The sequence below is a fragment of the Paroedura picta genome, chromosome 5 (genome assembly GCF_049243985.1).
Source record: "Paroedura picta isolate Pp20150507F chromosome 5, Ppicta_v3.0, whole genome shotgun sequence".
NCBI lineage: Eukaryota > Metazoa > Chordata > Lepidosauria > Squamata > Gekkonidae > Paroedura > Paroedura picta.
In genome coordinates, this window is record NC_135373.1 from 38,453,170 (window position 1) to 38,476,750 (window position 23,581).

Here is a 23,581-nt window from a genome sequence, read left to right on the forward strand (position 1 = left end):
TTTAGAAAAAAAAGGAATATTTAAGGAAGGGGGGGGGGACCTCCCTACCCCCTCCAAAACTCACAGGGAGTTTTTCAAGCCAGACACCTCAGCTCAGAAGTCGCTTTACAATCAGTCAGGGGATATTCAAACTCCAAAACAGATGCAGTTTTCAGCTTCCCACTTGACTGTCAGCAATGCCGGCTGGCCGCCTGCCCAGAACTCCTAACTAGCCAGAAATAAGATTAGCCAAAATAAAAATAAAATTATAGCACTCCAGAAGCGGGGAACAAATGCAACGCTGCTCTTGGCTCGCCCGGAGCCGGAAATCCTCTTCTGCCCATACTTAGAATATAATGGCAGGGGATTTTGAGAAAGGGGTTGGAATATCCTTGGCACCAGGAAGGTTTTCCTCTCCTGCCTCAAAATGTCCATGGAGGCTCTCCTCTCCCTTGGAGACCGGGGTGGGGCGGAGACAGAGATGCACCCCAATGTAATTTCCCTTAAAAGTGATGTCAAGAAGATGAAAAAGAATTTTTATACTCCTCTTTTCACTGCCCATAGGAGTTTCAAAGTGGCATACAATTGCTTTCCCTTCCTCTCCCCATAACAGACACCCTGTGAGTCTGGGAGAGCTCTGGCAGAACTGCCCTGTGGGTCTGGAAGGACTGCCTTGTGAGAACAGCTCTAACAGGAGAGTGACTAGCCCACCGTCACCTAGCTGGCTGCATGTGGAGGAGTGAGGAATCAAACCTGGTTCTCCAGATTAGAATCCACCACTCTTAACTGTCTCACCAAGCTGGCTACCAAGAGGCGAGGCAAGGTGCCATCCCATGAGGAGGAAGCAGGGTGCCAATAAGCAAGGGACAGTGGGAGGCAGAGGGATACTGGGCCAGGAAGAATCTGCTGGGAAGACTACCCTGGGTGTAACAGGGACTGCAAAAGAGCAGAGCAAGCTCTTGAGGAGCTTCCATTGATTGCTACTAGCCTTGGGCAGGAGATCCTGAAGGAATGGGCTCCCAAGCAAGACAGACATGAAATCAAGCTCCTTTCTTATCACCCCCAGCATTACCGTGACATGCAACCTGCTGAATGTCTAGCCCCAACAAGACATGCAACAACACCCCTTACTTGAAGACAAGCTCCTCCAGCTGGTAGTAGTTTTCATCCCGGAGTATCTGAACATCTGCCTGGAGTTGGCGGATGAGCCCTTCACACTCCTGGAGGTACATGACAACGTCGGATTCGTACTGCACTAGCTGACCTGACTCCAGGTGTGCTTCATCCTGGAGGAAAGAAGATTCAAGGTTATTATAGCAAGATGCTTGACAATACCCTAGATAAGCAAGGATGATGAATCTGCACAGGCTTGTATTTTTTTTTGAAGCATTACTTGTGAGCTCCAGCCAGCCTATGGCTAAGGTGTAATGATGTCATCACACATTCACTAATATTTCATGGGGAAGAAGAAGAAGAGCTGGTTCTTATATGCCGCTTTTTCTCTACCCGAAGGAGTCTCAAAGTGGCTTACAGTTGCCTTCCCTTTCCTCTCCCCACAACAGACACCCTGTGAGGGAGGTGAGGCTGAGAGAGCCCTGATATTACTGAAGAAGAAGAGTTGGTTCTTATATGCCATGTTTTTCTCTACCCGAAGGAGGCTCAAAGCGGCTTATGTTCACCTTCCTTTTTCTCTCCCCACAACAGACACCCTCTGGGGTGGGTGAGGCTGAGAGAGCCCTGATATTACTGCTCGGTCAGGACAGCGTTATCAGTGCTGTGGCGAGCCCAAGGTAACCCAGCTGGCTGCATGTGGGGGAGGAGCGCAGAATTGAACCCGGCTTGCCAGATTAGAAGTCCACACTCCTAACCACTACACCAAACCACTACACCAAAGTATGATGTCATGGAATGTTCACCAATACCCCAAGTGATCCATGAGAAGAAGTAAGTAACTCGGCAGTTGCTTAACAGTGTGCATGTGTGTGTGTGTGGGGGGGGGGGTCATTTAGTACCCTGACACATAAATGGGCAAGACTATAGACCTGGAAGACTATAGACCTTGGGGAAGGGACTGGCAAACCACCCCATATTGAGTCTGCCATGAAAACACTGGAGGGCGTCATCCCAAGGGTCAGACATGACTCGGTGCTTGCACAGGGGATACCTTTACCTTTATAGACCTGGAAAGGAAGGGGCACAGCTGGGATGGAGGGGGCATTATGCTCTCAGGAAAGGGACGCCAAGTTGGAACAACAAAAGCATGAGGAATACAAATGGGTGGATTAAAGAGAACTCCATGAAACTGCATTCCCTTCCAAAAGAAACAAGTAAGGAGTGCAGCTATTACAGGATTAGTGAATGTTCACTTGCCCTCATTGGTAAGACAGAGACCTAAAAGTGAGCACTCCTTGGTAGCAGGAATAGCCTGCAGGAAGTTTAGAAGGAGGACAAACAACGAAGCCATGTCCATACTCACCGCCTGCAGCGTGTTTCTTGCCAGAGTGAGTTTTTCTTCACAGCTGAGAGTCCCGTTCTGAATTTTGTTTGCAATCTGTAGCAGCAATTCCAACCTGCACCAAGAGAATCGGCCAGTGAATACAGTTCTTATTCCCTTCCTACAATCACAAACATTGCTGGGTTTTATTCTATTATTCTCTTTTTAATGAAAAAGAAAATTTAAGTTCCCTTCAGCATCACAAGTGCATTTGAGTAAAATAAAGACAGGTTGATTGACTGAAGTTCCCCTCAGCAATTGCCCCCCTCGTTTACTTTAGCACCTTCAGTATCCACATCCAGATGCAGTTAAATGACTGAGGGAGAGTATGCTGAGACCCTGAATCCAGAGGTGATGATGGAGAACAAGGGTGATGTGTTCTAGAGCAGGGTTAGTCAACCTGTGGTCCTCCAGATACCCATGGACTACAGTTCCCATGAGCCCCTGCCAGCGTTTGCTGGCAGGGGCTCATGGGAATTGTAGTTCATGAACATCTGGAGGACCACAGGTTGACTACCCCTGTTCTAGATGGAACTGTCCTACTCGCTCTGAACAGACAGATAAGAGTTTGGGAGACTTTTTGGACCCAACCCTCCTGTTAAAAAACCAAAATTCATTTAAGAGCAGAATTTTTTTTCACCTTGCATCTAACAGAGAAAGTGATCTTCCTTCTTAGGCTTAGCCTACCAAACCATACAGGCCCATGTTACCGAAACCTTGAGGCTAGATTAATGTCATGTGTTCAGTGTGGTGCTGCCCATGGCGACAAATAATTCCAAATGCAAGCAGCCTGATTTCTTCCAGGGGTTAGTCACTTTGAACACCAATTCTGCAGTGCTTACACCAGCTGAGTTCAATTTGAGGGACTGGGGTTCTTACTTTTAAAGCTCTTCAGAACTTTTATGACTAATCTTCAAATTTAAAGTGATTGTTCTTCATATCTATATCACTTACCTTTCCACGGCTGGCCGTAGCAATTTCTCACGCTCCAACATCTCTATTATGAGCTTGCCCCATGCTTCTTCCACATCATTGGGGTGATAGCCCTGGGACAGCTTAATGCGGCCAAATTCAATCCAGGTCTAAAAAGCACAAGGGAAAAACATCTGGTGTCCATGGCCTAATCTGATGTATTTGGGTCCTCTGGGGAGGCCTCATTCCCTGGCCTTTCCCCAGAAATCACTTGGTCAACCAGATCAGATGGGAGATCTTGTCTTTTTTGCTGGGATTAAATCTGCTGCAACATGCGCTCAAAACCCAGCCATTTTTGCCAAGTTTTAAAAAACCTAGCTTTTGGGGGGTTAAAAAAGCATTAGGTCTTTGTGCATTATAGGGAGAGATCTACCTGGGGTTACCAAATTATCCTCTGTCATCTTATAGTTACCAACAATTCTATTCAACTACAAGGTCAGAGTCAGTTTCAGCCCGTCTGCAGGTGACCCTGTACAGAGCAAGGGGTTTGGAGGGGAACTAAGGGGCAACTACTGACAACCTGGCCCATTAGAAATGAGACCCATGGAAGGACATGTGCAACTCCCCAAACTTTGCATGTTCTGTTGCCCACCCTCTGCTGTGACACACCCTGGCTGATTGGAACCTTGCCTAAAGGCAGGAGCAGAACTTTCTCTTCTCCACACCCCCAGCAAGTATACAAGTTATTGCAAGGCACAGCCCATGTAGAGAAAGCTTATCTGGGGATCTGACAATTACTTTTCAAGGCTTCATACACTCCCCATCAGAATTGCCTTCCTCCTGATAGCCAAATGGCCCAATTAGGGTTCTTTTGCCCAGCCCCAATTAATCATACTGAGAGAAAAACCTTCTAAATATTTTTTCAGCAGAAGTAATATAGACACAGGGGAGCTCCCAAATCTGCACAGAGGACAATAGGATTACATCATGTTAAAGGCCCTTCCCTTGGAGGTTGGGAAAGATGATGCCTTGCAGGATGAGCCAATAGCCTGGGGTCTCTACCTCCCCACTCCACCTTCCTGGAACACCCTACAGCCCTTACGCCAGCCTTCCAGGAACTGCTGGCAGGGATCCGAGTCTTTGCCTGGCATTAATCCCAGCCCCCAAGGCTTACAGATTGTAATGGTTTACACATGCCTTCTGGCCTTGGTGCACAAGATAAGACCCACTTGACCCTGCTCAAAACATTCCCTCCTCCATCTCATGGGAAGTCACATTTTGGAGAGGACAAGAACCAAGGTTCTCTTGATAAGAACCAAGGGTCAAAGACGGGCAAACCAATATGCAGGACTATAGTCCATTTCTAATGACTGTATGATCAATCAGAAGGTTGCATTATTTTCTTTACCACCAGGCCGTCACTCTGATTCCACACAATTGTGTGTGGAATGACACGCCCAGCTGAGAAAGGTTCTGTATGAATCCAGGGCAGCATACTTGTGAAGGGTACACAGGGGTACACAGGGGATCACCTCCACTTGCTCCATCTATGTGGAAACTATTTTGGGGGCAGCTTTTGGCCAGAACCAACTTCCAGCCAACAAAAAAGAGAGGCCCCGATTACAGTACAGAGCAGCAACCAGTTCTGGATGCGTTCCAGTCTGATTTCCAGCCTGGTTGCGGGGTGGAATCAGCTCTGGTCCAAATAAATTCAAAGGGAGATTCCATTGTGAAACTGCTGAACTGGGATTCATTAAAAGGCTAACTCCTCCTCCCATCCCACTTGAGCAATGACGTAGGATTTCTTGCTCATTCATTATTTTTTCAAAACTTCGATTCCCTCCCTATTACAGATGCTAACTAGCTTAGCCTAGCTAGTGGTCTATCTGTTTTTCTTCATTAGATTTGGATTTCATATCAGTATACTTCATGCTGTACTTTCTGCATTTCACGCCTTCTTGACCCTGCAGCTTGTCATCGTCGTATCATATCACAATATCCCAACACTAAATTAAATTACTATATAATAAAGCTCCAATAAGTGCATTCTAGCCAGTCCACAAAAGGAGCCCCAAGACCAATTTCCCCCACAGCTGTGCATCTGGTGCCTGGACTTAGTAATTTTAAGCATCAGGCAAAAATATATATGCTTCCTACTCAGCGCCTGAATTCTTCTCAAAATATCAGCTTTGTACTATTTTGTTGTTCTCTGGTTTTAACTGAATCAGTCGCTTTAGTGGCAAGAGATTAATTGCTGCATCCGATTAAATCAAACCAACAGAATAACAAGCCCAAGGGGGACGGGGAAACATGTTGGTCCTGCTTCTTAATAGAAATTTTTAAAGGCAAAACTAACATTCTGAATTTTTTAAGAACAAAACCACAATTACTCATCCCAACCCATCCTAGATCCTACCTCCAGCAGTTTATACAGCTCCTCGACACGTCTTTTTTCTTGCTGCTTTGCTGGGATCTCTGTTTCTTTGAAGTGTATGTACTGGTTATAAAGTGCCTGCAAGAATTGAGAGGAGAGAAGAATCAACCCTGCAGCTCTCCTATTAGCTCTGAGAAAATACCAAGCATCCTCACCCGCAGGGTCTCTGTAAGGGTTGATCTAGGGTAGCAAACAGCAAGCAATGCCGGTGAGGTTTGGGGCCCTGGAAACAGCTCTGCCTGATGCATCTATCTCTTCCCTCCCTATAGGATCTGCCACAAACTTCTTCTGCCAACATCCAGGGCTCCAGGGCATTTTTACGAGCTTTTAATTTTTGTGCTGACATTTGTGCGCCCCCACAGAAATCACAAGTTTTTCTCGGATTCTGTCAAGGTCCTGGATTCGAATCAAAGCTGTGCAATCTGAGTCAGACCACTGCCAACATTCCCAACAAACACACTTGGCGTATTAGCAAAAGCAGTTTATTGAGGCAGCGATACAAAGCTCATAATGATTCTTGCTGAAACTGATTTGATAAGCAATACATTGATCAATATAACCCCAGGACTCCCCACCCTTGACAACCCTAAACATACCCCAGCTGAAGGAGGCTAGATTCCCCTTCTTCCCAAGGAAATGAGCATGGCAGGAGGCTGACCAGCAGGCCAGGAAAATGGACAGCCCCTCTCCCCATACACGTTGAAGGGAAACCACAGCAAACAACTACTCATGACACAAAGGAGTTCTGCAGCCCTGAGGCTTGTCTGACGAGATATTGTTCAGACAAGATCTTATTGGGTTTTTAATGCAGACAGCCTCATCCTTACTTCCCTGCCACTGTAACATAGAGTACTTCAGCTAATCACTACTCCTGGCTCCCTCCCTGCATTACTGGGGTTCCTGAGGGATTGCTGCTATTCCAGTTTTGCAGACAGGCAGACCAAAGCCAGGAGGGCGGGGGAGACTTGACACACCACCTGTCTATTCCTGAGGGCTTCTCTGCACAACCAGCCCTCAGCAAAGATTATCACAGGGATGTTTCCCAGAGTTAACCGCCTCTGTCTACATGGGCAAGGAATTCAGTGTGCTTCAGCCACCCACATTTGCTCAGGTCATTCTCAAGTTCTGGCTTCTCGGAACACTGTGACCTCTGCACACCACAGAGATTATAACCCTGGTTACTGCTTTGATACTTGGCCACAGAGTTCTTGCAAGCGACAATCAGTTCTTTGCGGCGTAGCCTGTGATCAGTTGACATGTGCACAAGTAGGGGGTTGGTTGCATCATGGTCTGTGACTGTGTCAACAAATTCTGAGCTAGGTTTCCCCCTGGAAGTCCCATATCTAGCCACCAGCCAAATCTCCCCAGGATCTCCTTGGCCACATGGATGGCCATCATTCACAAAAGAGTAAAGAATGTTTTGGAGGGAATGCATTCAAAGTAAAGTACTTTCTAAAGTACTTTAAAGTACACAGTACTGCAGTGTGTTTTGGAGGAATTGCATCCAAAGCCTACCTTGAGCTCTACAGGGTTTTGGGGAAAAGATTTGTCAGACATCATTATTGTGTGCTGCTTGATCCAGGAGATGAGAGATTCCACCTGGTTCTGATATTCAAGCCACCGCGCGTCCACTTCCTGTGAAGAGAGGAAGCAAAAGGAAGGAGGATCGTTTATCCAGGATGAATTACTAAAGGAAGCCGTCCCAAATCAAGAACAAACAGAATATCAAGCTGCAAAAAGAAAGAGCTTAAAGATACACGTTTGCTCGACCAAAAGCTGGGTCCGGAACAACCTGGGACAGTTAAAGAAAAAAGCCCGGCAATTCAGCAAACTCATGTCATAAAATCAGTGCATTGAACGAAATCATAAAATCACAATGTGATAGAACAGACTAACCACTCCAGAATGCAAACAGGGGATCATATTTAAATGGTTTCTTTACAGTTAAAAGGATTTAGACATGGGGAAGTTGTTTTTTTTTATCATACCCCTGCAAACACACCATGTGCAATGATACTTTCTCTCCTACCAGCACAAGATTTTACCAACTCATTCTCCTGCACAGACAATGGGTGTTTTAAGTGCTGTCAAGTCGCTTCGGACTTGTGGTGACCCTCTGAATTAATGTCTCCCCCAAATGTCCTGTCATTCACAGCCTTGTTCAGGTTTTGTAAACCGAGGGCTGTGGCTTCTTTTAATAGAATCAGTCCATCTCCTGTTGGGGCTTCCTCTTTTCTTTCCTGCTACTTTCAACTTTTCCTATCGTTATTGTCTTTTCCAGTGACTCTTGTCTTCTCATAGTGCGGCCAAAGTATGACAGCCTCAGCAGACAAGATCGCATTCTCACAAAATGAGGTAATAAAGGAATGAGCCTCTTGGGGCACAGAGTGGTAAGGCAGCAGACATGCAGTCTGAAAGCTCTGCCCATGAGGCTGGGAGTTCAATCCCAGCAGCCGGCTCAGGGTTGACTCAGCCTTCCATCCTTCCGAGGTCGGTAAAATGAGTACCCAGCTTGCTGGGGGGTAAATGGTAATGACTGGGGAAGGCACTGGCAAACCACCCTGTATTGAGTCTGCCAAGAAAACACTAGAGGGCGTCACCCCAAGGGTCAGACATGACCCAGTGCTTGCACAGGGGATACCTTTACCTTTTTACAGTCTTTAAAACAGCAGACTCGCCTTGGTATTTTATGAATTGGGCCGACACTGTGCACACGCTCAAGAGGCTGAAATACTGGTAAAAATTGGTAAATGAAAACTACAGGAGATGAGATCTCTCTCTCCCAGGCATACAATGCTCCAATGTTTAGTTATGCAAACAGGTTTGGCAGAAATAAGAACAAAAGGTTTGACCTTGCCAGAATGTCACACCTGAACAGCAGAGATCAAGTGCTAAATAGTAATGTCTTCCTCTTGTAGCAAGAAAATCATGAATGACCCAGAGGGGGATAGACATTCCAAGCAGAGAGTATAAATCCAGCATGCCGGGATAGGGGTGGGTGGGGGTGCGGTAAAAAAATCGAAGAATAAATAAAAAATAAATTCTCAGGACACAATGATGAAGCTCTCTTTTCTTTTGGATTTTAGCCAAGAAGGGTCAAGTCCACCTTCTTCAGTAGACTTTTATTTATGAACAAGAGTACCTTCCTTCTTAGCCAAGTACCGTTTCCTCCTTTCTTCCTGCCCACTACCAAAAGAACAATCATCTACCTTTCCTCACATCTTTTAAAGACAATGAAGCCTCTTATGGAAATACAAACCACTCTCCCTGACATGGTAGGAGGTCAGCTTGGCATAGTGGACTCTAAGTGGTTAAGAGTGGTGGAATCTAATCTAGATGCCCGAGCCTGCTTCCCCAATCCTCCACATGCAACCATGGGTGACCTTGGGGCAGGCACTGTCCTGTTAGAACTGTTCTCCCAGAGCAGATCTGTCAGAACTCTCTTAGCCCCACCTACCTCACAGGGTGTCTGCTGTGGGGAGAGGAAGGGAAAGCGATTGTAGGTCATTTTGAGACCCCAGTGAGTAGCAAAGAGTGGGGTATAAAAACCAACTCTTCTTCTTCAACGTCTGTACTTCCTTATCATTTCAAATGATCTTCCCTCTTCACTTCCATTCTCTGAAGTGTTCTTGGACTGCCCCACCTCCAGAATCCAGCCGGGCAATCGCTGAGATATTCAAACCAGATCGGAAAAGATATGAGCAGAACTTACAGTGGCACTGATCCCTTCTCCTCCTTCTGGGACTTTGGGAAAGGCATCGTAAATTGAAGACACATAAGTTATCACAGATTTTTCATCGGGGGATGGGACATCCACATCTGAGACAAAAAGGGAGAAAAGGAATCAGAAGAAAAGAAGCCTGAACACTGAATGGCCTTCTGTTTTGCTGGCCATGAAGAGAACTGCTCTATGTGCACAGCACATCCAGGGGATATTGGTGTTCCTAGGCTGTTTACCATGCCTTGCTGCCAGTGACCCATTCAAACGTTCAGCACACTGACATTAAAAAAAAAACTCTCTGCACACGGAAAACTACCAGGATAGAGAGAAGGCAAGTTTAGAATCCTCCTCTTCCAATACGCAGCTTTGTGTCCCTCACTGGGTAACAAGAGGACATGCTGTCCTCCTTGCATGCACCCCACATCATACCATTCTGTGGGGTGTGCAGATTGGTTTCTAGAATTTGCTTTTTTACACAGAAAGCAAAATAGATCAGCGCTACGGTTTGACATTCAGCTGGACATTTTCAATACAAATCTGAATGGATTAATCAGTGCAAATCTCTCTTATTTTATAAAATCCAACAATGGCAGATGATCTCATATCCAATTAACTGTGTGGATCCTAACCTCTTATTGCTTTGTTCAGAAAAGCATCAGTCATCTGGGCAAGGACCAGCTCAGTTTGGACCCCATTAATTTTCCTCTGTACAGAGGCATAAACCTAAAAGATGGTACAGGCTGGCTGGCTACTCAGGGACATGTCATTTCAGCTCTCAGCTTCCACCTAATCCTTCCTCTGGGAGACCAGTGGAGGGAAGTCAGCTCTAGCCCCTCAGATGTGATGTGGAATGAATTTTTTTCTAAAAATATTTCTAGACCTGTATGAATCCCATGAAATCCCTGCAGAAGGCCATGCCACAACCTGCACCCCACACCTTTAGCCTCGCTATCTTCCCCCTTACCTTCTGCATCCAGCAACCTGGTGACCCCAAGCCGCTCTGCAATCTCAAAGGCCTGTTCCAGATTATCTCGGCCACTCTGAATCTGCACCCTTTCCATATCCACAAGATCCGGCCTGCAGGAAACAACAAAAAATAAAAGGGGAGAGGGGAGAATTTGCAAGCTAATGGTTGCTTGGAATTTCTGCTAGGGCAAAAGGGAGAAGAAGATACCCCTCCCCAACCTTCTGGCAAAGCATTTTATGGCCTAAGACACCCCCAAAATCTGAACAATTTAATAATAAACAAATCTTTATTCTTATATACCCCACCCTTCCAATACAGCTAAGGGCATGTGACAACATTATTAAAAACAAACATCAATTAAAGCCACAAAAACATCTTCTGATTTACCTCCAACTAACTAACCAAATAGAAATGGAGGAATGGGGGGGGGGGGGTTCAGAGCAGATGTTCCCTCAGTTTGTGGCAGTGAGGCTAGCATTTCCTGTTGGCCTTTCCAGGCCCCACACATGGGACAGCTCTGTTTTGCAGAGAATTGGTTAAGGTGCCACAGGGTCCTGATCTCTTTGGACAGAGCGTTCCACCAGGGTGGGGCAAGGGCTGGTCAAGACCAATTCCACTTATTTCTGGCTGGGAATCCTGAGCAGGTGTTATTGGACTCTATTTTTGTTGTGGGACTTCAGACCAACAGGGCTACCTACTTGAATCTATCCAGGTAGGAACACAGTATGTTTTTCTACATAATGCTCCAAATTTGAAACATTAATCACAAAACCAAGGCAGGTGTTGCTGAAGACTGAGTGATATGGGAAGAGACACAGGAGTTTATGTTTAGCTGTGGGAACTGTTTTAAATGTTGCTCATTTTTAAGGATCTACAAAGGCCAAGCTTCAAAATTAGAACTGGGAATTCTCAGACCTGGGACTCACACTTCCATCAGTTCGAAATTTACCAAACAGGTTGTGTTTCCTCTAGAACTGGCACAATTTGGGGGCCGTTGAGCTCCCTGGGGATGTGACTCATACCTGTATCTGTGGATAATGGCGTTGAACATCTTTCCATCACTCCAGCAGGATGAGAAATTGGTGCACTTCAGCCCCACATAACCTGCCGTTACTTTCTGGGTCCATAGAAGGAGCTTCTCTTTGGCAGACATATCTCCAGACTCGCCACTGATGTAGATATCGGAGATCTGGAAGAGAAGAAGACCACACAGGTGCAATGCAAGACCAGGCAAGGCATGAGGCGGTGGCATTTCAACAATTAGCAAGCTCCATAGAAGACGACAGCCTCACCAGCAACAGAAGGCCATGTGATAAACTACGCCAGTGGTTCTCAACCTTCCTAATGCCTTCCTAATGCCTTTAATACAGTTCCTCATGTTGGGGGTGACCCCCCAAGCATAACATTATGCAAGGGTTCTTTCACAGAAATTAAACCAAAACTGACCAATGGCGTGAAGATCCATTGTTCATGACTGTATATAAATTGTTCTTTTTCCAGGGTTTCTCAGTTCAGTTCTGCCTCTTGTCCCACCATGCTGATCTTGCTCTTTTCCGCTGCTCCAGACAGAAGAATGCTGTATCTGGATCTACCCCACAAGGCTGTTGTGTGGATGGTGCCCCCCCCCCCCGCCAAGCTGCTTGCCCTGCTGCAACCCATGTGAAAGGATCATTCGACGCCCAAAGGGGTCCTGACCCCCAGGTTGAGAACCACTGAACTAAACACTTTTCTGACATCACTACCTGCTTTGGACATGAAGTTCTGGTGGGAGACAGGAGGTTTCAGTCCCATAGGAAAACTCTCCCACAAGCCACAATGCACACTGGTGCAATCTTGCTTCACTTCATTGAGCATGAGGCTTGTGGAGGTGGCCTTTCTGGATGAATGAGCCCCATGAGACTAGGAGGGAGGGCGACATTTGGATCTCCCATCCAAGGGACCCAATTTCTTGCACCAGTTCTGAGAAATGTAATATGTTATCCACCTTACTAGAGACTATTAGACATCACCTTCCAGGAACAAGGGCTCTTTCTTGAGGGGGCTTGGCATATTTTTGTATTATTTTAATATGTTGTAAACTGCTTTTCAGAACATCTGAACAAAAAGGCAGGATATAAATTGAGCAAAACAAGTCAAAAAGCAAAACAGTGATCACAAGATCACAGACTAAGTCCTGGATACAGAATTACAGTGGGAGGCTTATTCCCCATTCCCAAAGCCAGGCACTTCACCTGCCCTCCACTCCCTGCAGACAGACTCAAGCACCTGAGCCTGGAGGACACCATCAGCCGAGAGAAGAGGCAGCACACTACAGAAAATCCCCATCCAGATGAAGTCTTGATTTCCCAGGACCAATGGCCTTCATAATCCACAAAACTACACACACGAGCAAAGCTGTCCAAATTTAGTTGGCCCAAGTGGAACACATTTTCTCGTCTCAGCTTATCAAAACACTTCGGTGCAATAAAGCTCTCTAGGGATTGTCCCACATATTTTTTAAAAATTAAGGAGCAAATCCAATAAATCCATCAGATTCAAAACATAACCACGAACAAAGTCAGGTGTGAATGAAGCAGCAAAGCAGATGATGATGATGATGATGATGATTGCTTTAGAATGCTTTGGGCTGATCCTGCGTTGAGCAGGGGGTTGGACTAGATGGCCTGTATGGCCCCTTCCAACTCTATGATTCTATGATTCTATGATGATGCACCACCAAGTAGTAATCAATTAATGGCAACCCTTGAAGAAGTGTTCAAGAAAATAGATGAACAAAGGTGGTTTTGCCTTTGCTTGCCTCTGCATAGCAACCCTCATGTTCCTTGATGGCCTCCCATCCAAGAACTAACCTCGGCCAACCCTAATTAGTTTCCAAACTCTGATAAGCTCAAGTATCTATGGTGGGACTGCTGAAGGCCTGGAGATATAGGCAGGTTCCCATTATCTTCATAACAGTTAGCAGTGAGGAAGCCAGGTAAGCGTTCCTTGGGAGAGTGATTAACATTTGTGGTGCCCCCACTGAGAAGGCCCTGCACCCTCAAGAAATGGAATGCCTTGTGCCGCTTCTCCTCCAAGACTATTCTCCTCAGCTACAAGTGAAGCTGGTTTTATTACTGTTGGCTTACTGATCTTATCTGGGTTTTTTAAATAGTTTTTTAAACTACCTGTGAGCAGGTATGGTTTTTTATCTTGTGATGATGAAGTGCCCTCGAGGCTTGCTACATGGCTGTGCAGGAAGTAGGTGCAGCACGTACATGGGATCAGAGGCACCGGCAATGCTGTTTACATCTTGCCAAGTGTTGAGCAGAGTGACAGTCATTCCCCGCAAACAAGCCAGTTGCAAAATCACTGTGGCAAAGTGGAAGCAGCGGCAGGATCGCTTGTTCAGTATAAACCTCCCTCCCAGGAATCTATACACCTGACCAGAACCATGGACCTGTTTGAACCGTTGATTAGACTGTTACCTTCAGTTATGCTTGTTAATGTTAATGTTATCATTGTTGCAGTCCATTTATATGTGATGTAGAAACCAAGTTCTATGTACTGTTAACATTTCATGTAAACCACCCTGAGCCTCGGAGCGTGGTGGTGGTATATAAATATAATTAAAAATTTAAAGATAAATAAAAATAAAATACTGCCTAGAAAAGGAATTTCCTTTTTGAGAAATAATGCTCTGCATAGTTGGGCCTGTAGCAGGTGATGTCAGCATGTCAGGGTCATCACGGGGTGATTCTCTGGATTTTGGACAAAACTCTATGGTTAGAAGCAAATCTACCATACAGTTTTGCCCCAAAGCCAGAAAGTCCCATCCTCCCCAGGTGATGTCAGCACCTCATTTTGCTCCCGGAAAGCTCCACCAGCGTCAATGAACCTGGCAACCCTACTCTCTACTCCCACCGTCCCTTTTCCATGTGCATAAAAGCAGCAAAGAAGCCTTGCACACTCCCATGCAGTGAGACAGATTCATAATCCATATTCATATGCCATCATTTGTCAGCCATATCATGTTTTTATACAACCTGAATAGACCTGATCGGCCCACTCTTATCAGAACTCAGAAGCTAAGCGGTCAGTACTCTGGTCAGTACTTGGATGAGAGACCACCAAGGAAGTCCAGGTTTGCTATCCAGAGGAAAACCACCTCTGCTCATCTCTTGCCTTCATAATACTGCTTAACGGGAAACTAAAATGCAAAACCATGGTTTAATGGCAAAACATATTAGTCATGACTAAGTATTACCTTTGCAACAAGCAAAGCAGTAAATAGTAGGGTGTGAGCCGTGGATCCCTGGAATTGACAGTTTTATTTCTGATATATCTTTGTGAACTACAAATGGGCTCAAGGGATCCGATTGGCTGGTGTGGCAGGGAATTATCATGTGGCTGTGTGTGGATGCTGTGACACAGTTTACTAATGTAACAGGATTAACTTTTGCTTATATATTCCTACTGTTGTGATGGTCAGTTCATAGTCTGATGAAGAGTGCTTGCGCTCGAAAGCTCACGCCTTGAATAAATCCTTGTTTGTCTTAAAGGTGCTACTGGACTCTGATTTTATTATGGTTATAGCAGTTTCCTGTCTCTCCGCTTGCAAGCTTGAGATGTCAGCCACGGTTAAGGCCACATACAAGAGCTACTGCTAACCATGGCTAAGGATGATGCTTGCAGTCAGGTCATCACACAAAGTGCTGGCTCCTACCTTGTTCACAGGACTGTTTAATTCATGAAATGCAACATTCAAGAGGGCTCTTTTGGGTAACAGTGGGCAAATCCTGGGTGCACAAATACACACACAGTGAAAAAAGCTCTCTGAAACTCTGCCCAATGTATGGCAGTGCAGCTTGTCCAGCTCCTCTCACTCCAAGCTCCACAGTGTGGGAGTCAAGGTCCATCCCTTGATGCAGGCAGCTGGAAACGGGCACAGAGGAACAGCGGCAGCACACTGACCCAGTTCCCAGCAAAAGAGGAGTGGGAAGAGGAAAAGACAGCAGGGAATGAGTTGGTTGCAGAAGGACTGTTTCCACACCAAGCCAGAAGGCTCCCCGTCACATGTAAACCAAACATTCAGACCCAGCTTCAAAAAGCCTCCCCAAAAGACCTAGGACTGCTCCATGACGTACTCCTTGCATTTTGCACATGACATCAAATGTCCCCTCCTTTCAAGATGCTAGAGGATACTGTTTGCGAAAAGGGCCAAAGGCCAGCGTAAAATGATTCTGGCTTTGCATCCCAATCAGGTGGACACCTTGGGAGAGACGGGGAGCGGATTTGCTACTTTCAGGACAGATGGCCACCCTGTAAAAGACAGCAGCTCCCCGGCTGTATCACTTGGGATTCCTCAAGGCCTATGAGTTCCTTGCCAACAGAGAGAGAGAAAGAAAACTGGCTCTCGGCCACTAAAACAACTCAGCAACAACAACAACAACAAATGATTCCAGGTTTGCGGACAATGACAAAGTATTAGAACAATGGGGTGAGGATTCCAGCTAGGGACATTTGACCATAAGATGAATGGTCTGTCAAGCTCTCTCCATACTGTCTTCAGATAGCAGCCAGCCAGATACTCCGGGGACCGCTCAAAAGCAGGAGACGGCAGGAAACATCCGCTCAGAACATGGAGCCTGCAACCTTAGCTCTTGTTTGGAGTGTCTGCAAATCAGCCCAACAGCAGACCCCCATGTAGCTGCGCAACTAATACACAGGCAATCACAACATCCTGGCACAATTATTTCCACGCGCTTATGATGTGCCCTGGGTAAAGCGATGCTTTCTCATTAGGCGGGCTGCCAAGACTGATGCTGGTGGATGGCCTTGACGCCACGTATTTCACAAGGATGCTGGGGGCTGGTATCCTTTTCACGCGTGCAGGAGGCTCAGTGTTCTAGTAACCTGGTACCTGGCTCTTTCGTTCAGCCGAACGAGAGGAGCAGAAGAGTATGTAACAACAATGCCCTCCACCTTCTGCTGGAGAGCTCTCAAAGGGCTTCACATGCATCACCTTGCCGGAATCCTTACAACAATCCTGTAAGATGGGTCAACATTAGCTCCGTATTTAGGGAGGCTGATGAAATCGAAGGGCAGTGCATAAGAATGAAGGTTTATTTTACTAACCAGGGCTTCTGAGAGCTGACAAGACTGGGCTAGTTTAAGCTAGCTTTAGACTCACCCAAAGGTGGGTCCATTCAGGACTCTGGGGGTTAAATTACTGGAGAATCCAGCTGTTCTCCCTTGTGGCCCAGTCTCTCGTTCTGGGGTTGCCATTCCAAGCAAGAGGTGCTGATGCCAATTTTGGGCAGAGCTACACTGCCTTGGAAGGAAGCCCCCATCTCCATAAGGTACCCGAGTTCACGTTCCTAAGAGGCGCTGATGAACACCCGGGTCCCTTGCTGTCTCTGTGTTGCTGCTCATCTTTCTCTCCCAGCCTTTTCCTGCCAGTTCAGATTGGAGAATCATGTTAATTTCATGGCTGCTCTCGTCTCCCCGACCAGCTTCAAAGGCACCGTCTTGCACAGAGATGCTGCTTTCGCAGGGGCGGGGCACCTCCACTGAAAGGGTCTGTCCTTGGAATTATTTAAAGAAAGAGGGAGGGGGGGGGGGAAGGCTGACCAAGTCCTTGTGCCGGGAAAGAAGGTGAGATAAAAAGCTCTCTGTCTGAGAAGACCCATTAGTCAGCTGGCAGCTGCTAAAATTAAAAAGGAAAACAAAAACACAACCCCAAGGCACATACCGAGAGAACAATGTTCTTTCTGGTTCAAATGGGTAGCCGTGTTGGTCTGAAGTAGCACAATAAAATCAGATGGTCTTAAAGGTGCTACTGGACTCTGATTTTAATGCTCCTTCTGGCGGAGGAAGGAAATAAAGTCCCCCCCCCCCACAACTAGGCAATACATTTCAGGCCCCACTGAAGCAAGATGGTTCTATAGGGAAAAGCAAGTCTCTCTTCTCCCCACAGCACCCACGCCCTGACCCACCACGGCTGCCTTTAAGAGAACCTGACACAACAAAATGGAGAAAATATCCTGACCCAGATCAAGATTCCCCCTCCCCTCCAAAAAAAGAGTCAAAATAGGGAAAGTATGCTCAAGCCTCTGTAGGGTAAAACGTGTTGTGAAATTAAATATTAATATTTATTAAAATTAAAAACCCAGGGCTTGAAATATAGCCTCATTAAAATCCAAATACACAGTCATACTAAGGCCACCACTGACCAGAGGCGTTTCGGCATCGCTGCCTTTATCGATGGTCAGGCATAAATAAATAAAGCAGCATGCATAAAACATAAGAACAGATATGTTAAATATACAGTTAGCTCCTTTACATTACATATAGTGATCTAATATGTTAACTTTGTAGGACATTAAGGACCTTAATCCATTCTATGGAACAGAAGGCCAGATAAATTTCTTGGAGCCTCTTATGTTTCTAAAGCAGGACCTGGTCCAGATGAGCCCTTCCAGTGTCCAGTGAGTGCCCTATAGGAGCCAGCCTTTCTCCAAGGCATGACCTTCGATAAAGACATAAATTTGAAGATGCTTTCCTATAACCAGGGATGTCCAAACTATACCTCTCCAGAGAGAGGTATTGGGAAGTGGATGGGGGGAGCCGACTTCTAAGGCTAAATTTATTTATTTATTTGGGTTTTTGGATTTTTATACCGCCCATTCTTTACAGCTCTGGGCACTTGTTTTTTAAAGAGGGTCTTATGGGGTCCAGGGCCTAGAACAGGGGTAGTCAAACTGCGGCCCTCCAGATGTCCATGGACTACAATTCCCAGAAGCCCCTGCCAGCATTCGCCTAGAAGGTTATCAGAATCCCTCAGAGGTCCAGGGTGTGACCCTTGTGCCCCACCATAATGATCAGTGAGAAAAAGGGCAGAAAGAGCCATCCAGTTGGAGCCAAGTTATGACATCCCTATAGCGTTTCGAGGCATGAGAATCTTAAGAGGTGGTTGGCCATTGCCTGCCTCTGCATACCAACCCTGGAATTCTTACATTGTTTTCCATCTAAATCCCGACCAGGGCTGACCATACTTAGATTATTAGAATTGACAAACCTGGACTATGTAGGTCAGAGCCAGTGAAGAAGGTGGAGTGTAAATACAATAAATAAAATTTTAAAATCTGGGTTAACTCAAGCTCCGCCAGCAATCAGAGCTCTGCCAGGTGTTCATGTCTCAAATTACAAATACTTATGACCCCACATGGATTTTCCAACTCAGAGGAAAACAGTTTCCCTCAATATCTTCCGGTTAAGATTGTCAGATCCCCGCTGGAAGCTAGTGGGGGACAGGGCAGAGGGTTGGGAAACTATTGGAAATTTAGGGATGGAGCCTGGGGACCTCAGTGGTGTCCAATGCCATAGAGCCCAACCTCCGCGTCTGTTTTCTCCAGGGTAACTGATTTTTGTAGTATAGAGATAAGCTATAGTTCCAGGGGGATCCCTTGGAAGCTGTCATCCCTCCTTCCAGCCCAATCTGGAAAGTTGTAGACTCTTCAAGGAAGAGATGCTGCTCAGCATACACACTAAGGCAGCCAAACAAACATGTGACTTTTGTCTCCAAGCAGATAATACTTCTGCTGTCTAGTCACAGTGCTCTGGATCATGCAGCTCGGTTTCATTGACCCAGTAAACAGAAGCTTGGTTCAGACAAGACTAAGGGGCGGTTGTTTGGTGCAAGCCCTGGTCTGCACAGTCTCTTCTAACCGATAAGGCCTTTCCTCAAGAAGTGGGATCTAGCCAAAATGATCCCTGCAGATTACAGTGCATCTGCATGAAGTTGCCTTTGAAAACCATTTGGAAGCAAAACAGGGCTGCCTGTTTAATGGTTGGAGGTGTGCGAGTGTTAAGAAGCCACCAACTTATGAGGACTCAATGATGTCCTTCTAAAATGTCCTTTCATTGACAGCCTTGCTCAGGTTTTGAAAGCTGAGGGCCATGGGCTCCTTGATTAAGTCAACCCATCTCATGTTGGGGCCTTCCTCTTTTCTGATCACCTTCAGCTTTTCCAAATGTTATTGCCTGTTCCGGTGAGTCCTGTCTTCTCATAACGTGACCAAATTTTGACATCCTCAGGTTAGTCATTTAAGGGATGGTTTTAGTTATCACCTCTGATTTTGAAAGACCCACTCTGGTTACCAATTTGTGTCTGGACCCAATTTGAAGTGTTATTTTTTTATTTATAAAGCCCCACATGATCTGGGACAGGGATCTGAAAGGGCCCCCTCCTCCTCAGGCAAGAAGCCTGTCACTGTAGGCTCTCCTCAGGGTTTTCGTCCTTCAGAGAAAAATAAGGAGGGTTGACATGGGGGGGGGGGCGCTTCTATTTTAAATTTACTTTGTAGCTCAACCTTTAGGTTCCTAAGTCCTCTCAGGCAACTCAAAGTCTCCAACTGGTTGCTCAGAAACTTTTTGGAGCCAAGTGAAGCATGAACATTACATATTAGCAGGCTCAGTTCAAGGTATGGGCAATCACATGCAAAGTTCTTTATGACCTTGGTCCCTCATATCTGTAGGACCACTTTCCTCCATGACAGCTTTGCATATCTGTGCAGGGCCTTCTGCAGATGCCTCCCTGCAAATGGGTAAGATCAGTAACTTCCTGTACACGCATTCTCTGTTGTGGACCCCAACATACAGAATGGCCTTCCTGATGGGGTCATGAAGACCCCCACTCTCCTGGCTTCCTGCAAACTGCAAAACTGAATTATTCAGGAGGGCATTCTAAACAGAGGTAATAAGGCTGTACTGCAATGAAAAAGAAAGATGCTTTGGAAAAGGGATGGGGAATCTGGATTATACTACTGCATATAGCAGAGGTGGCCAAACTGTGGCTCTCCGGATGTCCAGGGACTACTGTGGTGGCAAGGGTTCATGGGAATTGTAGTCCATGGCCATCTGGAGAGCCACAGTTTAGCCACCTCTGGCATATAGTACCCACTGACGCAAGTATTCTCCTAGCATGTAATTTCTATATAATTTAACATGTAGTATTTAAATGCTTATGCTTTGTTTCAACTCTGTTTCAGACTTCTGAACTCTACACCCAGTTGTTCAGAGGGTCCCCAATGTGGTGCCCATCAATACCTCACCTGGTGCCCACCCAGTGATTTCAAAAAGTGGGTGGAGCCAGGTGGGGCTCTTGCCCAGAATGGAATCTGATGGGCCACTGGAGTTCTGACTGACTATGCAGATTAAACAGCTGTCGCAAATGTTGGTTCTGTTTTCTCTCCCAGTGTATTTTTAAAGCACTCCTCTTCTCCCCAGCACTTGGACTTCCTTTGGGGGTGTGCATGGCTCCACCTCCCACAGCAGATATATTGTGTTCCACAGCAGCTATATTGTGGTTATGTCCACCACTCGGTGCCAGAATTCTAAAGGTGCCACGGACAGAAAAATATTGGGGACCTCTGATTTACCAGAGGTCCTGTCCCGTTGACTGTATTGATTTACACTTTGCCTTAAGTGTCAAGGAGAAAGGCAGAATTATAAATAATGTAAATAAATACATTAGTATGCCAGGATTGGGCAAATTAGATACAGAGATCTGTATTCTCAGTTGGCCTGGCAGTTTAATAATAATAAAAAAACAGACCGCTTTGGTGTTTAGTTCTTATGGCTGGGAAAAATAAATTTGGAAATCAATTCCCGACAAAAATTCAAAAACCCAGAGTGAGACTCCCAGCACTTGAAAGCGGGGCTTCCAAGTTCTGTCTTGCCCTTACAGCAAAAAGAATAAATTCAAAAACTAAACCGGGAATATGAATAATTTATTTACGCTGCAGAATGTGGCTTTTCCTAGCACAGATCTGTCGTTTCTTTTTATATTCAGCCTCTTTCTCGGAATGCCTGAATTAGATATGGGGATTTGTATTCTGGGTTCGTCTGCTACCTCAACACTTGAAACTGGCTTCTCTATTTCCGGATTTTCACTCCTCTTTGGTACCTGAGGCTTCCCAGAAGGACAACCTAATCCATGGCCTTGCTCTACTCTCCCCAATGCAGGCTGTTTTGCCACCCAAGCTACAGTTAAAGGGACTGCTGACAAGTTGATTTGACCTGGCCACTTTAGCCAAAATGGATGTGGAACTTCCTTGAACTTAGCCACCATCTTACTTCTTTGCCCATCCAAAAGGGCAAAGTGAGCCAAAAGAGAACCAACGTCCCTCCATCCATCCCCTGGCAACATGGAGCCAACCATGCAAGTCAGTATATTCAACTAGCTCAGGGAACCCTGTCCACATAGACATTCACACCCAAGAAGATCATATGTATCAGACACAAAAGTTGTTTCTGTTGCAAAGGATTCTGGGGCACGCCTTTACGTCAAGAGAAACATCAAGAGAGTAGACATGCTTCGCTATAGCTCAGCTCAGAAATGCTAGGGAGTCTGGATTCCCTAGAGAGCCCCCAACACTTGCTCACTGCAAGGGCTGACCACTGAAGGCACGAAGAAGTCTTCTTGAGGCCATATTGGATCTTCTCACTGAGGGGCTCCAAAGTGTGGAAACCACTGATTACACCTGTTAGTGACCTAAGACCAGGGCTTGGTCATGGGCCACACAAATAGCCTCTTGACTCTCTAATCAGCACCTTTTAAACTGAGAGTCAATTCTCAGCCCTGCGCCTCTCACACCCTGCAAGCTGTGGAGCTCATGAATACCAAGAACCTCAAATGAGGCCAGGCCTCCCTCAGAAGAGACTCCTCAATGGCTGGGCTCCTCACTTTGTTCCCTCAGACTGCTGCCAACTTGAAGAGGCACCCGGAAAGAAACAATCCCCATAAAAGGGCTCCAAGGCATTAGTAGAGACAAGCCGGAGCAAAACAACTACTTAGTGCCTTGGTGGGGAAGAGGGGAAATACTTTTAAGGGTGCGGCATACAGTGAGACACGGTGTTCTCTCAAGGGATCTAGGGTAGCGCACGCCTCTAGGATCACATAGTATAGCTGCCTGGGTAAGCAACCTACTCTCTCTTTACAGGCCAGTGAAGCACAACCCCTTCAGCCGCTTCTCTTTCCCATATCAACCTTGATGGGCTGCTTAACTCAGAAATAGCAAAACGTCCCCAAGCTAATAGCTAAGCCCAGAAGATGCCCCCCTTCCATGTGCTTCAAATGCTCACTAGCCCCCAATCAGAGACTGCTCTGTTGGGTGGAGACAAGACTCAGAGGGGAGGGAGCTTCTCAGCTCATGCTCAGAGACTCTCTCAGCTTGACCGTCTAACCCCAAAGCACCACTAGCTGATGGCAACTTGACCGTAGTGGAAACGCTGTCAAGTCAAAGAGGACTTTGGATGACCCTGTAAAGTTTACAAGGCCAGAACAGAGGTGGTTTGCCATTGCCAGCCTCTGCATAGTAACCACGAACTTCCTTGGTGGTCCAAGTACTAACCAGAGCCAACCTTGCTTTGCTTAGAACAGGGGTAGTCAAACTGCAGCCATCCAGATGTCCATGTACTACAATTCCCATGAGCGCCTGCCAGCATTCGCTGGCAGGGGCATGTGGAAATTGTAGTCCATGGACACCTGGAGGGCCACAGTTTGACTACCCCTGGCTTAGAAGATCTGATCAGATTGGGCTATTCTGAGCCATTCAGGTCAGGGCCTTACAGATAGGAAACCTGCGCTGATAACCAGTCTAAATCTGCTTTGGAGGCCATGAGAGCTGAAGTTTCCTAACTATCCCGACATCCCCTGACAGTAAACCTCCCCCCGCCCCAGTATTTTGATCTCCTGCCACACCAACAGCTTCCTGACCATTGTCATGTGGTCTCCTTCAAGGGGCTATGATCGGAAAGAGAAACTCTCTTAACTTTCTGCACCATTTTGATGCATGACATAATTGCGGTGGCTTCTAGAGCTTGGAAGCAGGCCAGGCCTTTATGGAATAACGTGAAGTAATATGGTCCCCTGAATATGTGCAGCACCTACATTTCGCATGCATCTGGCATTCTGGAGTGAGCTTTCCAACTCAGAGGTGGAGTTCAAGGCATTTTGGTAGCAAAGACACCTCCCCAACTCTTCCAGGGTTCCCTGCCTCTTGCCACTCTCCATCAGAAGGTAACCCCCCTCCA

At 46.3% G+C, this 23,581-nt stretch overlaps 1 protein-coding gene across 24 annotated transcripts in view; it reads right to left on the minus strand.

Annotated features, from left to right (window-relative positions):
• The window catches only part of MACF1 (microtubule actin crosslinking factor 1), a 350,067-nt gene that overhangs the window by 187,610 nt on the left and 138,876 nt on the right, over positions 1–23,581 (minus strand). For all 24 annotated transcript variants that reach the window (XM_077337346.1, XM_077337347.1, XM_077337345.1 and 21 more), the window contains 8 exons: positions 11,530–11,696; positions 10,505–10,617; positions 9,532–9,638; positions 7,335–7,454; positions 5,802–5,897; positions 3,428–3,555; positions 2,456–2,549; positions 1,111–1,265 (listed from right to left, as the gene is read on the minus strand). In XM_077337346.1, coding sequence (XP_077193461.1) covers positions 1,111–1,265; positions 2,456–2,549; positions 3,428–3,555; positions 5,802–5,897; positions 7,335–7,454; positions 9,532–9,638; positions 10,505–10,617; positions 11,530–11,696 — 980 coding nt within the window. The remainder of the gene's footprint in view (positions 1–1,110; positions 1,266–2,455; positions 2,550–3,427; positions 3,556–5,801; positions 5,898–7,334; positions 7,455–9,531; positions 9,639–10,504; positions 10,618–11,529; positions 11,697–23,581) is intronic.